The sequence below is a fragment of the Physeter macrocephalus genome, chromosome 20, assembly GCF_002837175.3.
Source record: "Physeter macrocephalus isolate SW-GA chromosome 20, ASM283717v5, whole genome shotgun sequence".
NCBI lineage: Eukaryota > Metazoa > Chordata > Mammalia > Artiodactyla > Physeteridae > Physeter > Physeter macrocephalus.
Window position 1 is genome coordinate 64,953,570 of NC_041233.1, and position 15,332 is coordinate 64,968,901.

The window sequence follows — 15,332 nt, forward strand, 5'->3', positions numbered from 1 at the left end:
GAGAAAAACAAATACCGTATGCTAACACATATATTAGGAATCTAAAAAAAAAAATGGTTCTGAAGAACCTAGGGGCAGGACAGGAATGAAGATGCAGACGTGGAGAGTGGACTTGAGAACACGGGGAGGGTGAAGGGTAAGCTGGGACAAAGTGAGAGAGTAGCATGGACATATATACACTACCAAATGTAAAATAGATAGCTAGTGGGAAGCAGCCACATAGCTCAGGGAGATCAGCTCAGTGCTTTGTGACCACCTAGAGGGGTGGGATGGGGGGGTGGGAGGGAGACGCAAGAGGGAGGAGATATGGGGATATATGTATATGTAGAGCTGATTCGCTTTGTTATAAAGCAGAAACTAACACACCATTGTAAAGCAATTATACTCCATTAAAAATGTTTAAAAAAAAAATGAACATCAGTCTTTTTCATCCTGTGTCACTTGGACCTTATGAAACTGCTAAGAAAACAAAAGGTGGACAGTAGACAGTAATTCAAAGAAGGCTTTTGGCTCTTGAACTAAGACAGTGGGTAAAATTTCCACAAATTATGAGACTGACAAAAATATTCTTATTGTTAAAATTTAGAAATTTGATTATTAAATATCCATTAAAATAATAAATCAGATTAAAGTAATCAGTAATATAATAATCTGAAGGCTTTTGACATTAACCAGAATATATTAAATGCTTAAAGTTTCAGTTCTGATGACAGAAACTTAAATTTTCCTTTATAAAATTCCATTATTGTTAATGCTAAACTATTGTAAAAATAATACGTTTATTCAAGAGAACTTAGTATAATATAATTCTAATAGTAGCTAACTTTAGGTAGCATTTGTTATATTTTGATGTTCAACATAAACTTGTTTATTCCTCATAACAATCATATTGAGGCAAGTACTGTTATTTTTCCTATTTCGTAGATGAGAAAACTGAGCACAGAGAAATGAAGGGACTTTTAAAAGGCCACACAATATTTGAACCCAATCAATCAGGCCTTAGAGTCTGTGCCCTTAACCTCTCTTCAGTATTGCTTGTCATTGAGTGGTTAAGAACTTGGGGTTTGGAGTAACACAGACATGGGCTTAAATCATGGCTGCAACTTATATTCTTGGGACAAGAGCATGTCTCTTTACCTCTCTGAGCCTCAGTATTCTTGTTTATAAAACGAGGGTTGTTTGGAGGATAAAATGAGGTAATGTATGTTAACTGTTTAGCAGACACTCACCTTGTTCAATAGATGGTAAGTATTATTATAACAAATACTAATAAGTAAAATGAAAAAAGTCACAAACAGAAGACTTTGTTAGCATTTTGAGGTGTATCCTCCCAGTCTTTTAAAAATGTGTTTTTTATTTTATTAATATATTTTCTTCTGTTCATGTTATTTTTTTCCTATAACTTTTTTTGGTTTATGTTTCACATTCAAGGAAAGAAGGCTTGAATTTGTCTGTATCACTTAGCAGTAAGGCAAGCCTGTTTCAGCTTCTGTTGTGGCCAAAATTTTTTCTCTCCCTATGTTTAGGAGTAGGTAAGTGGAGATAGAAGAGGACACGGAAGTACATATACCTTTTTTTTTAAACAAAAAAAAAAAAGGGATTATGTTTGAATTAAAATTTCTAATATGTCTACAAATCAGTAAAACATAGGACCCTAGAAGTAGGCAAGAGAATACTTGTTAGTGTCAATTTTATTAAAAATGACAATGAGATCCTAATTTCAAAATATTTAGAGTTGTTAACTGAAAACAGTAAACCTGAATGAACAGTCTTAATGAACATAGACTATTTCTTCTTGATGAGTGAGACAGATAGAAGTCTGACCATGTATTGCATTGTTAAATAAATTAACTGGGTGAATTTATTTAGCAGTACCTAAACTAATCCCCCTTTCTATAGCCTCAGCAACAAAACATGGCTAATACTCTTTTTTTCCCCCTTTTTTCCTCCCTTTTAGGTCTACACACAATGAGCTGGAAAAGAATCGGTGAGTCAGTGATGAGGTGCAGCTTTCATATATGTTAAAAAGCAAACTCAACATTTGACCTGTGAAAATATATTGCATATGTAGTTATAACTTTTTTACATGTGTAACATATCATGGTTCTGATATATGTGTATTCTCTCCAAAAAGTAGTCCGCTTACGCTATCTAAACTGGAAGACATAAATATACTCTAAGTTTATTTGAATTTTGAGTTTATGTTGAGCGTTCTTTATTTCTGTCTCAACGGGTTAATTGTTATAGGCTCATGGCTTAAATATGGTCTTGCTAAAGGATTAGGTTTCTGTAATGTAGCTAATAACTATTATGGCAAATTGTAGGATATTGAATTTCTCTTTCTTTGCAGTTCATTCATTCATTCATGCATGCATTCAACAAATCTTTATCTTGCACCATCTATATGTCAGTGCCAGACAGGCGTAATGCTTTACATAGTAAATACAAGAATGTGTAAGGCAGTTTCTGACCTTAAGGAATTTATAGCTTCCTGGGAGAGAAAGATAAGTAATTAAAATACTGTATAGTGTGGTAAGTATGATGATGGAGAAGCAGAGGATGCTGAAAGATCATTTTTGAAGGTCACCTGATTCTCTCTTGAGGGAGTCGTAGAAGGCTTTCCAGCGGATAGTGAGCACTGTTTATTGAGGAAACTGCAAGAGGTTCAGTATGAGTATAAAAGACGGTAGCATGAGGCAAGCCAGGCCAGATGTTGACAATTATGCTGAAGAGTTTGGACTTTTTCTGAGAGCGGTAAGGAGCAGTTGAATGGTTTTAAGGTGGTTTGTCATATGATCAGATTTGGGTTTTGGAAAGATCACTTTGGCTACAGTGTAAAGAATTGGCTGATTGGCAGAAGGGATCTGAGAGACAAGAAAACTCTTTGGAGGCCATTGGAAGCCTCCAAGGTAAGAGATGATGGTAGCCATTGGAGATAGAAGTAGAATAAAGAAATAGTATGGAATATAATCAGTAGAAACTGGTGATTAGTTGGCTATGGAAGGTTAAGTTTTAGATTGTATTATCATTTACTAAAAAAAGGAATATAGGAAGAGGACAAGTTTGGGGGAGAAGATGAGGATTGAATGACTAAATATTCTCTTTTTGGTACAGAGGTTAAAGTAATAAGCAACAAACTGGAATTGTTTATATTAGCCATTTTTAAAATTATATAAGTTTCAGATGTACAGCACTATAATTTGACATCTGTATGCACTAAAAAGTGATCACCATACAGTTGACCCCCTTCATCCATTGCACCCTGCCCCACAACCTCCTTCCCCTCTGGTAACCAGTAGTAATCTGTTCTCTGTATATATAGGTTTGTTTTTGTTTTATTTTGTTTGTTTCGTTTTTTTTAGATTCCACGTACAAGTGAAATCATAGGTATTTGTCTTTCTCTGTGTGGCTTATTTCACTTAGCATATACCTTCAAGGTCCATTCATGTTGTCACAAATGGCAGAATTTCATTCTTTTTTTATGGCTGAGTAGTATTCCCTCGTGTGCATATGTGTGTGTCTGTGTGTGTGTGTGTGTATACACACATACATATACATGCTACATCATCCATTAATCCATTGATGGACGCTTAGGTTATTTCCATATCTTTACTACTATAGATAATGCTGCAATGAACATAGGGGTGCATATATCTTTTCAAATCACTGTTTTCCTGTTCTTTGGATAAATACCCAGAAGTAGAATAGCTGGGTGTACCACCCATTTTTGACAAACAAGCTTTCTATGACCTTCAACTTTTTGTCCTGCCCTTTTTAAAATAGAAGGGCCCTTACATATTGACTAACCCAACTGCCTCATTGCAGATGAATTTAAATGTCAAATCCTCTTGAAGAGGCTTAGCATTTTCCTCCAGGCTGACTTAGTGGCTTTTACCACTTTATTTGCACAATGCTCTGTTCATATCTCCTATTGTAAAACTTAATCAGGTAGTCTTATAATTATCTGTTTATATGTCTCTTTCTGCCAAATGACTATGACTACCTCAAAGGTAGGGATTCTGTTCAATTTTGTATCCTTGGTGTCTAGCATTTGATGCATGTATAGTAGATGATAGCTTTAATACTGAATGAAGGATAAAACTGGAGCAAAGTTCAGTGGTGTAGTCAAAAATGTTTTGCTAGTTTGAGGCAAAGCAGTTTGGCAGGAAATGTTTTATTTTAAAGAGTCTCTTTTCTGTCTTATATTTCTAGTATATTAAAGCAAGTATCTGGCTAGTTTAAACATGGCAAAAGGACTAAGAAATAACAGCTTTGAAGATACTAAAAATAAAACCTTCTCTTGACCTTTAGAGCACAGAGTGTATTTTTGGGCCATATGTTTTAAATACTGATAAACATGTGGCTTTTATAATTATTTCACCCACATGAATGTGGCCCTTGGGAGACCCTCATTGGAAATCTAGCAAAAACCTTTGTTTAACACGAGAGTAAAGAGACTGTTTAGTAAAGTATTTGGAATTGAGCTTTTAAAACCTTTGCGTAAACTTCATTCAATGCATTCTGTATATCAATTCTGACTTATTGATAACCTTATCACCCATAGTATTACTTTGATATTCCCTGTAAATTGTTTAATCTAGTATTTGTCTATAGCACTGGAGTAGCATGTGTGGCTTTTATCACCTGGACTGTACCTGATCTCTGCTCTCTCCAGTGAAGGCTTTTTGTTCCCATTTTATTTACTTAGGTCTAAGACTTTCTGGCTGGTTTCCTACCCTACCTCTCTTAAAGCATGGTTCACTCATCCTTTTCTGTCCTCTTCTGATAGTCCTAGATGTCTTTATTTCTCAAATTATGTCTTCTCCTCTCTCCCGTCTTCCCTCCTGTTCTTTCGTCCTCCCTCCCTCTCTTCTTTGAGGTTGAAAGGTAATATAGAATTAACCTTTCCAAGATATATTTGTTTTTAAAAGGGATATTTATCAATATAAATAAATCTCTAATTTAGTGGAATGTGTCAGAGGATGAGTGTTAAAGGAAGAATCCAATTGAATAACCTATACTTCACTTCTGAAAAGTGGATCTAACAAGAAAACAAAAATATTGGTAGACACAGGATGATTTAAAGGGAGGGGTGGAGGGATGTTTTAGCCAAAGAGCAAGAATATTTTTAATATTTAAGTCTGTATTGCTATTACTTTTTAGGCCCCCACCCAATTCTATTTAATGATCCTTTTTTCTAAGGCAGTGTTTTTATTTGACATATTAAATAAAAAGTTAACGTAGATTTGGCATCCTTTAAAATAAATAGAATTTTGGCTTTACCTTTCATTTGCTTTTGAGTGTGAGCTTATATGAAGAAAGTAATTCACTGTCAAAAGAGTGATTTGATTTTGTTTTCATTCTGAAAAGATATTCCTGAAGCAAGTCATATTTTTGAAATTTTGCCGCTCTACATACAATATGTTCATATCAAAAGTTTTTTTAAAAAAGCTTAGTTCTAAAAGCTTGCATATAAAGCTACTCCAAGTTAGTGGGTTTTTTTACTGAGGCAATGCAGTGAAAATTAGAGTAGATGATTTTAAATTGTTAGTGAATGACAGAGTAATTCCAGATGGCTATCTTTTTTAAAAAATTTATCTATCTATTTATTTATTTATTTTTGGCTGAGGTGTGTCTTTGTTGCTGCTTGCGGGCTTTCTCTAGTTGCAGCGAGCGGGGGCTACTGTTCATTGCGGTGCGTGGGCTTTTCATTGTGGTGGCTTCTCTTTGTTGTGGAGCACGGCCTCTAGGCACACAGGCTTCAGTAGTTGTGGCACTTGGGCTCAGTAGTTGTGGCTCGTGGGCTCTAGAGCGCAGGCTCAGTAGTTGTGGCATACGGGCCCAGTTGCTCCGCGGCATGTGGGATCTTCCAGGATCAGGGCTCGAACCCGTGTCCCCTGCATTGGCAGGCAGATTCTTAACTACTGTGCCACCAGAGAAGTCCCCAGATGGCTATCTTAAACAGAGTCCTAAGATTGTTGAAGCCCTGGGTCTGGCCTTGAGGAGACAATAGCCAACAAATGTTGAGGTTCGTACTCCCAGATTTCAGAGGGTCTGGCGAGCACAGAGTAGTTTGCTCTGGCCCACAATTACCCCAAGATGCCTATAGCCCATTAGGGAGCTTTTAGGTAGTTTCAGACCTGATAAAGAAATTCAGATTCTTTCTTGGTCCTGGGTTTCTTAGGTCCTGGGTTTCTTTTTCTGCCTAAAACCTTGATGGTTTCACTGAGCCTGGTCTAGGTGGTACAGAACATTTGTTACCTGTGTATTCACCCTGTCCCTCTAGACCTACAAGAGGTTGTAACAGGCTCAGGAGGTAGAAGTAAAGGGAAGTAGAATACCTTTAGCTGTTCTGCATTCGTCAGGAGCCTTTGTGAATCATCTCATGGTAAAATTAATTTTACTTTTGAGTCTTTGAGATTTGAAAATTAAGAATTTACATTGCCCCATTGGCTTATCTTATAAGTTGGGTCCTTTGCCAGAGAAGAAACCATTCAGTACAGATTTTAGATCACTTCATTGCTTTTTCATTTTCTTAATTCAAATTACTGAAGATGATTTTCAAAGAGTCAACAACTTTAATAGGACTTTAATGATCAAGAACCTTAGTGCTGACAGCAGGAGAGGCCATTTAACCTTAATAGTTGTCATTCCATTGAAACAAAAGGCTTACTCTTATCCCCACTTTGGCAAAGCTAAAAGGACCACATGAGGACACGGGACTTCCAATGCCTTCCTAGGCAGAGCAGAAGTACCCCGAGTATTTGTGATAAAAGAGAAGCATGCCCAGTGAATGGTAATAGGTGTCCTCCATATAGAGATTTTCTTATACCTCTGAAGGAATGGTGAAAATGAGCATTTATTGAGTACTTACTGTATTCTCCCACTATGCAAAATCATTGTTTAATCCTGTAAGGTAGGAAGGCAGAAAGTATAGATCAAAGTGTTATTAAAAACTATCCATTTTGACCATCATAACTACAATTTGAAACAAGTTGATGGGAACACAAAACAGTCAATCATGATCATATCTGATCATAAATATGATAGCTATGTGTAATATCAGTCTTTCTCTTCAGTAAGGATTAATAAATACTGTTTTGGGCATCATGGTAGATAAAATGAAGTGTAAGATACCCTTTTCTATCCTTAAGGTTAAGGCCATTGTAGTTTGGTAGTTATAAGTTGCCTCTTTCAATACCAGAATATGTATGATATCTTAACAATTAATGTCCAGAAGGATGCATTAAAATTGTTTTTCAAACTGAAGGTTGAAACCCATTAAGTAGTCTATGCAGTCATTTTAGTGAGTCATTTGAAAAAGAAGTAGAATAGAATAGAAGATACCAAAGTGCATTGCTTGAAGTAAAGTTAAATGTAGAATTGTTAAACTTGTATATACTGGCTCGTGATGTAAAAATGCTGTGGTCATAGTGAAACAGCTACTGCCTGGATAGTCAAGGAGAATGTATCCTGAGCCATGAGGAAGAGAGAGACTTTGAATCTAAGGAAAGAATAAGGAAAGGGGTCAGAGCCATGGAAGCAGGAAGGTGGCATCATAAGCTCTGTCCAGGAAAGAGTGAGTAGCCCATATATAGTGGAAGAGTAGAGTCTTATCAAATTGGTGTTGGGAAATGAGACCAGAAAGGTGGTTTGATATTAGACTGCAGTGTTATTGAATGTCAAGGAATTTGGATTTTATTTTGTTGGTAGTAGTGAGTTTTTGAGACCGTTGATCAAAACATACACATACAAATGCACACACGCACGCACAGACATGCGCCCATACACACACATACTCTAGCTGTGAAATCAGGGAGACTGGTTTGGATATTCTGAAGTAGCCCAGGTAGGAGAAGGATATAAGAACCAGCATTCAGTTGATGGAATTAGGAATAGAAAGGGACAGAGCAGACTAAGAAACAGTGTAAAGAAAGAATATTATTTTCCGTTAACTGCTACTATTCATTCCTCCTTACATTTCGTTCTTTACATAGCAGCAAGAGTAATCTTCTTAAAGGATATATCACGTCATGCCATTTCTGTTTACAATCCTCCACTGGCTTCCTATTGCAACTAGATAAAATCTATGGCCGACAAAGTCCTACCACTCTATCCCTAATCTCCTGTGGTCCAGCTGGCACTGTTTTCTTTCTTTTCCTGAAACACACCATGTTTATTTCCATCTTAGGGCTTTTGTACCTGCTGTTTCTTCTGCTTGGAAAGCCCTTGCTCTAGTCTTTCATCATTATTTAGTTCTCAGTTTTCAGGTCATCTCCTTAGAGAACAGTATTTGCCCCCCAGTCACTTTCTATCCCATTGCCTTTTCTGTCACCTTAACATTTATCTCTGTATGAATTATTTATTTGTTTGAGTTATTTGACTTCTTTTACTAGAATATAAGTTTCAGGAAGGCAGAGACTTTGTCTTATTTACCCTTAGCAAATAGCAGTCATTCATTAAATGTTTACTGAACGAAAAAATGATTAAATGTGCTATTGAGCATATCTATAATCAATATGTTATTTATTGAATTATAATGACTTAAGTGAAAAATGACAAATATATAAAATACTCTTGAGAGCTCAGAAGACATATTATTATAATAAAACAATTTCATAGGAGGTAAATGGAAAACTTAATGAATTCTTAAAATGTAAATAAATTATATGGAAAAAACTTGATAACTGGCAACATACTAAAGGATTTTTACGATGCAGAACTTTATCCTGCTCATAAGAAGAGAATCGGTAACTTGTTTTTTAGAAGCTAATTGATTCTTTCAGTTCATTAAGATATCACATAGCACAGTAAAAAAAAGACAGGTAATTTTGTAAAGGGGAGCAGTTTACCTGACGGAGTTTATGCTGCACTTGTGAGGTCTTTACTCTTTTCTCATTCCATGACTTGAAAATGTTTAAGCATTTTTTGAGGTAAAGATTTATATATACTTGGAGACTAGAATATCATAAATAATTTCAACTTTTTTGTGTTAGAACTTTTGGTGTGTTACGTTTATCTCAGTGGTTTGGACATGATAATGAATACAGTTTTTTTTTTTAGGCTATATACATGTCCTCATTTGACATGGACATTTTGACAGAGTGATTGTTTTGGTCTACATTATCTTAGAACAAGACATAAGAGTAAATCTTTGACCGTGGGTTAGGCAATTGTTTCTTAGTGTATCACCTGACTATTTAGGATTCCTTGGCAGGAAGAGCATATCTTAAATGGTTTTAGCTGCATATTTTGGGTGCTTTAATGACACTTGTTTAAAAAGAACATACGCTTTTATGTACAATGTACATATTCTAGAAAAAAATGTACATTTGTTAGGAGGAAAAACAAATTGCAAGATTGGTTTGGTGGAACTTTCATTAAAACTCTTATCTCAACTAATGTTGAAGGATATTTGCTTGCATTAAAAACAGGTTATGTGGGACTTCCTTGGTGGCGCAGTGGTTAAGAATCCGCCTGCCAATGCACGCAGGACACGGGTTCGAGCCCTGGTCCAGGAAGATCCCACATGCCATGGAGCAACTAAGCTCGCATGCCACAACTACTGAAGACCGCGTGCCTAGAGTCCATGCTCCACAACACAAGAGAAGCCACTGCAGTGAGAAGCCCTCGTACCGCAACGAAGAGTAGTCCCCACTCACTGCAACTAGAGAAAGCCCATGCACAGCAATGAAGGCCCAACGCAGCCAAAAATAAATTATTATTTTTTTTTAAAAGTTATGTAGTTAAGGAAACTATACCTTTATTGTAGGTTTGAAATATATAACTGCAGCTGGATCAAAAGTCTGTAGTTTTAGATTGGGTCCAGTAATTCTGGAAAGTTCAGTTGAAAGTTTTTCTTAGCCTTGGTTTATTACTAAGATATTTCATTATGAAAATACCTTATAGTAACTTCCTTAGCCTGATAAAAAGGTCATTTATGAAAAACCCACAGCTAACATTGTACTTAATGGTAAAAGTCTAAATTCTTTCCCCTAAGATCAGGAGTAAGACAGATATGTCTGCTCTCATGCCTTCTACTCAACATTGTACTGGAGGTTCTAGTCAAGACATTTAGGTGAGAGAAAGAAATAAAAGGCATTCAGATTGGAAAGGAAGAAGTAAAACCATTTCTACTTGCACATGTCATAGTCTTGTCTTATGTATAGAAAATCCTAAGGAATACACATAAAAAACTAGGTTCATTAAAAAATTTAGCAAAGTTGCAGGGTTCAGGATTGACACACAAAAACCAGTTCTGTTTCTATAGATCAGCAGTGAACAATCTGAAAATGAGTTTAAGAAAACAATTCTATTAACAATAGCATCTAAAAAAATCAAATACTTAGGAATAAACTTAACAAGGGAGATGAAAGATTTGTACACTGAAAAGTACAAAACACTGTTTAAAGAAATTAAAGAAGACCTTAGCTGGAGAGAGATCCTGTGTTTATGGATTGGAAGACTTAATATTGTAGTACTCCCCATATTGATCTGCAGATTCAATCCAAGCCCTGTCAAAATCCCAGCTTCTTTTTTTTAGCAGGGATTTACAACTAATCCTAAAGTTCATATGGAAATGCATAATACCCAGAGTCGCCAAAACAATCTTGAAAAGAACAAAGTTGGAAGATTCATACTTCCCAATTTCAAAACTTACCACAAAGCTATGTAACCAAGACAGTGTGGTATTGATCTAAGTATTCTTATACTTACAGACTTATAGATCAATGGAATAGATTCCAGAAACAATCCCTCATATTTATGGTAAATTAATTTTCGACAGGGATGCAAGACAATTCAATGTCTTTTCAACAAATGGTGCTGATACAACTGGATACCTATATGCAAAATAATGAAGTTAGATCCCTATCTCACACCATATACACAGATGAACTCAAAATGGATCACAGACCTGAATTTAAGGTATAAACTGTTATAAAATTCTTAGAAGAAAAGCTGAGAGTAAATATTTGTGACTTTGGCCTAGGCAATGGTTTCTTACATAAGACACCAGCAGCACAAGCAACACAAGAAAAAATAGAAACATAGGACTTTATCGAAATTTAAAACACTTGTGCTTCAAAAGACACCATCAAGAAAGTAAAGACAAATTACAGAATGGGAGAAAATACTTGCAAAACATATATCTGTTAAGAGACTTGTATCCAGAATATATGAAAAACTCTTACAACTAAACAATAAAAAGACAACCCAATATAAAAATGGGCAAAGGATTTGAACAGATATACAGAGGGTCAATAAGCACATGAAAAGATGCTCAACATCATAATCATTAGGGAAATAACAAATCAAAACTATTGAGATACCACTTCACCACTCACTAAAATGGCTAATTGCTCACCAACCTTTGTGGTTATCCTTTCATCATACCAGTCACCATTGGCTGGGGAAAAGGTCTGAAAAAGTCTACTGACCTTTTGGCACTTAAAAAGTGCTAATTTCATCATTGTCTGATGGCATTGCACAGATGACTCAACACTTTACAACTGCTTAAGATGTGTAATTAACCACAGATAAAGTTCCAATATATTATATGGTGCTACTACCTAATGTGGTTCGAGTACTTGATAATGAGGAAGGATTGAGTTCTGTAGCATATAAAAAGGGAATATTTAAAGATTTTTCAGAGCCTCTAATTAACAATGAAATTTAACAAAATTAAGACCATAAATTGAAAGGATATAGTAATTGTATCAGTTTCACTTAAGGTATACTAAAATATAACTTGACTGTATTTGTCAGGCCTTGAACAACAAAATTTTTAAAATATAGCTGTGGGGGGCTTCCCTGGTGGTGCAGTGGTTAAGAATCCGCCTGCCAATGCAGGGGACACAGGTTCAAGCCCTGGTCCGGAAAGATCCCACATGCCACAAAGCAGCTAAGCCCGTGAGCCACAGCTACTGAGCCTGCGCTCTAGAGCTCGCAAGCCACAACTACTGAGCCCAAGTGCCACAACTGCTGAAGCCTACGCGCCTAGAGCCAGTGCTCCACAACAAAGAGAAGCCACCACAATGAGAAGCCCACGTACCACAACGAAGAGTAGCCCTTGCTCACCGCAACTAGAGAAAGCCCGCGTGCAGCAACAAAGACCCAACACAGCCAAACATAAATAAGTAAATAAATAAATAAATTTTTTTAAAAACACAGTTCTTTGGAGGGTTTTTTGAAGAAAAAGAAAAAAGAAAAAGTATAGCTGTGGAGGGAAGGAGAAACGGCATTGTCCAGATAGCAGGAAACAGCTACTGATCTAGTTTTCTGATTAGGCAAGTAAAAATGATGGCTGTTTCCTCTTTTTAGTCTAAAGATGGAAAACTGGCCCTTATTTTTTAAATTCATGTAAAAGTCCCTGAAGAAGTTAATTTTATTCTTTGTACTTTTTTAGACAGTAGGAGTCCAGTTACAGTACTGAGTTATCGAGGGTAACTACAGAACCCTAAAAAAGTAGCTATGGACTGGAAAGTAGGGGACACATATTTAATAGAATTTGGCTATTTATGAAACTGTAGAACCAGCTATATAGAGATGTTAACATTATCAAACAGTATGCAGAGTAACATCATCATTTGTCAGAGACATGTAATTGATGCATTTATTGTTGTATGCAAGTAAATGAATATTTTAACTGTAGTTTTATAGGGGTAGGAACACTGAAAACTGTAGACAAACTAAAAATAGCTGTCCAGGGCTTCCCTGGTGGCGCAGTGCTTGAGAGTCCGCCTGCCAATGCAGGGGACAAGGGTTCGCGCCCCGGTCCGGGAGGATCCCACATGCCACGGAGGGGCTGGGCCCGTGGGCCATGGCCGCTGAGCCTGCGCGTCCGGAGCCTGTGCTCCGCAACGGGGGAGGCCACAACAGTGAGAGGCCCGCGTACCGCAAAAAAAAAAAAAAAAAAAAATAGCTGTCCAAGTGCAGAGATAGGCACCTGTTAGAGTTCAATTCAATGATAGTTGAATGTTATATGAGATAGAGATGAAGTAATGGGTGGGTTTTAGAGGTAAAATTTATGGTTAATAGAGGAAGCATAGCCAGGATAAAATTACACATCTAAAATGCAGCCTATACAGTGAAGTCATTGCAGCAGTGTCTAGACAGATTCACAATTTCTATATTGACCTTTGTTAGAAATAGCTCATTAAGGCTAAGCTTTCTATTCCCTGACTCAGGCTGCAAGGTGACAGAGGCTGACTCAGATAAGGATTGCATTCTAGAAACTAAGTGTTCTCAGAACTTCAGTTATCCAATTCCTAAAGTTTAAATCAATTCTACAGATGATACCTGGGAAGAGATGAGATCATTAGGTTTTAAAAATAACCAAGAAATATTATAACTTGAAACTCAGATTCTAAAATTATGTCTATAAATAAATAAGTCAGACTTTAAATAATTGACATGGTGAGTATTATAGTGAAGGTGTAGTAGCTTTTTATCCAAGTGATTGCAGAGTGTGTATCTCAGGGCAACTGTAACTTGTTTAGGAAAACACTTCCTCTCAAACTATGAATTTGTAATTTAAAGAGGAATAGTAATAGATTTTCCTGATATATTTTAGATGATGCAGTATACAAGAATTTATTTTATGTCAGCTTTAAGGAATGTGTTTGATCCATAAAACTGGGTATACCTTTTACACCGATGTTCATAATGATTATACAGCAGCAGAATTTCACTAGATTTTAAGGCAGTGTGCTGTTTTGCTAAATTCTTTTGTTGCATACAGTAATTAATGCAGTGTAAATGCTCTGATAAATATTGGTTTAATAATAATAACTGCAATTCAAATACTTTTTCTTAAACTGTCATCTTCTTCATGTAAACAAATTTCTATTTTGGTGCAAATTTTGGCAGTTAAAGCATGCCAAGAGGTACATCAGTGAGACATCTTTTTATTACATTAGATACTTTTTTCGTATCTCCAATTTATTTACTTTTAAAAATGAAGAGATTCAGACCGTTTGATATGTTTTAGCTGTTGCAGAGAAGAGGGTAGTTATTTTGTACATGCTTATCTTCTTCTGTGCATTCTAGTGAATAATGCCAGTTGCAAGTCCCATGGGTGTTAAGAATGAAAAACCACAGTTCTAAAGGAGAATTCAGTAATAAGAATAGAATTTTCTAATATGGTTACTTGCTAACCGTTTTTTTTTTTTTTTTTTTTGCCGCACTGTGCAGCATGCGAGATCTTAGTTCCCCGACCAGGGATTGAACCCATGCCTCCTGCAGTAGAAGTGAGGGTTCTTAACTACTGAACCACCAGGGAAGCCCACTAACCAGCTTTTGAAGACAAATTTGCTTGGAAAATAATTGATTCAGCCCTGGGACAACCACATGACATATTGCTTATATTCATATCTTCTAAATCAAGAAAAGTTGAAGCTTTGTGAACTAATAAGTATGAATGACTTCCATTTTTTTTTGTTATTTTGCGGAAAGCCAATAGAGAAAGGTAGATTTTAATGCATTGATGTGAGAATTGTACCAGAAGTTAGAAGATAATAATTTTTCTTTTCATCTCTATTACTGGTAGAATAATTTTTCTTTTCATCTCTACTAGTGGTAAGTTGTAGATATTATAAGTTAACTAAATTCTTGGGGTCTTGCTTTCCTTGGCTGTAAAAAGGAGGGGACCTAGATGATCTCTGATTCCCTTCCTACATGAAAAGTTTTATAGTTCTGTGAATTTTTTAAGTTCAATAATTATAGGCATATTAAAAACTTAAATATTATTCTGCTATCTCCAAAGCATATACATATGTATGTAAATACCACCCCCCACACACACAAGATTAAAGAGCAGCTGGAAAAATGAGCTTAGAACCTCATCTCATTCAAACTTGAGCTTTGTAAAATATCTATAGATTATTGTAACACATGGTGCTATAGCTACAATAAAAGCTTATTTTGTAACAAGTACTTATTTTATAATGATAAATAGTAAACATTTCTGTAAAACTAGAACTTGCCCTAAGAAGCATATGTGTCTTTTATAACTAATATAAACACATTCCTCAAAGCTGAATACACACATAAATATAGATATGAGTTCTGAGATTTAAATACTAATGAATATTAGGACCTTGTCCCTTTTGGAAAAATACTTACCATTGACTCACTAAGGAAATGTAACGAGTTAATCTGTAAACATTATTGTGCTAAATCCTGGTCACTTTTTTTTTTTTTGTATTCTCTGACAAGTTTAAGTTTACATTTGCTCAGACTCCAGAAATCTGGTTTTGTGGTTGTAACTGTATTGTACTGCTATATCTAATCAGTCATTTTAATAGGCCCCACTGATCATTAGATGAGGGGTG

The 15,332-nt window shown here is 35.9% G+C and overlaps 1 protein-coding gene across 2 annotated transcripts in view; it reads left to right on the forward strand.

Moving 5' to 3' along the window:
• Positions 1–15,332, forward strand: part of MXI1 (MAX interactor 1, dimerization protein) — a 96,259-nt gene that overhangs the window by 47,387 nt on the left and 33,540 nt on the right. For both annotated transcript variants that reach the window (XM_024121573.3, XM_024121574.3), the window contains exon 3: positions 1,958–1,987. In XM_024121573.3, coding sequence (XP_023977341.1) covers positions 1,958–1,987 — 30 coding nt within the window. The remainder of the gene's footprint in view (positions 1–1,957; positions 1,988–15,332) is intronic.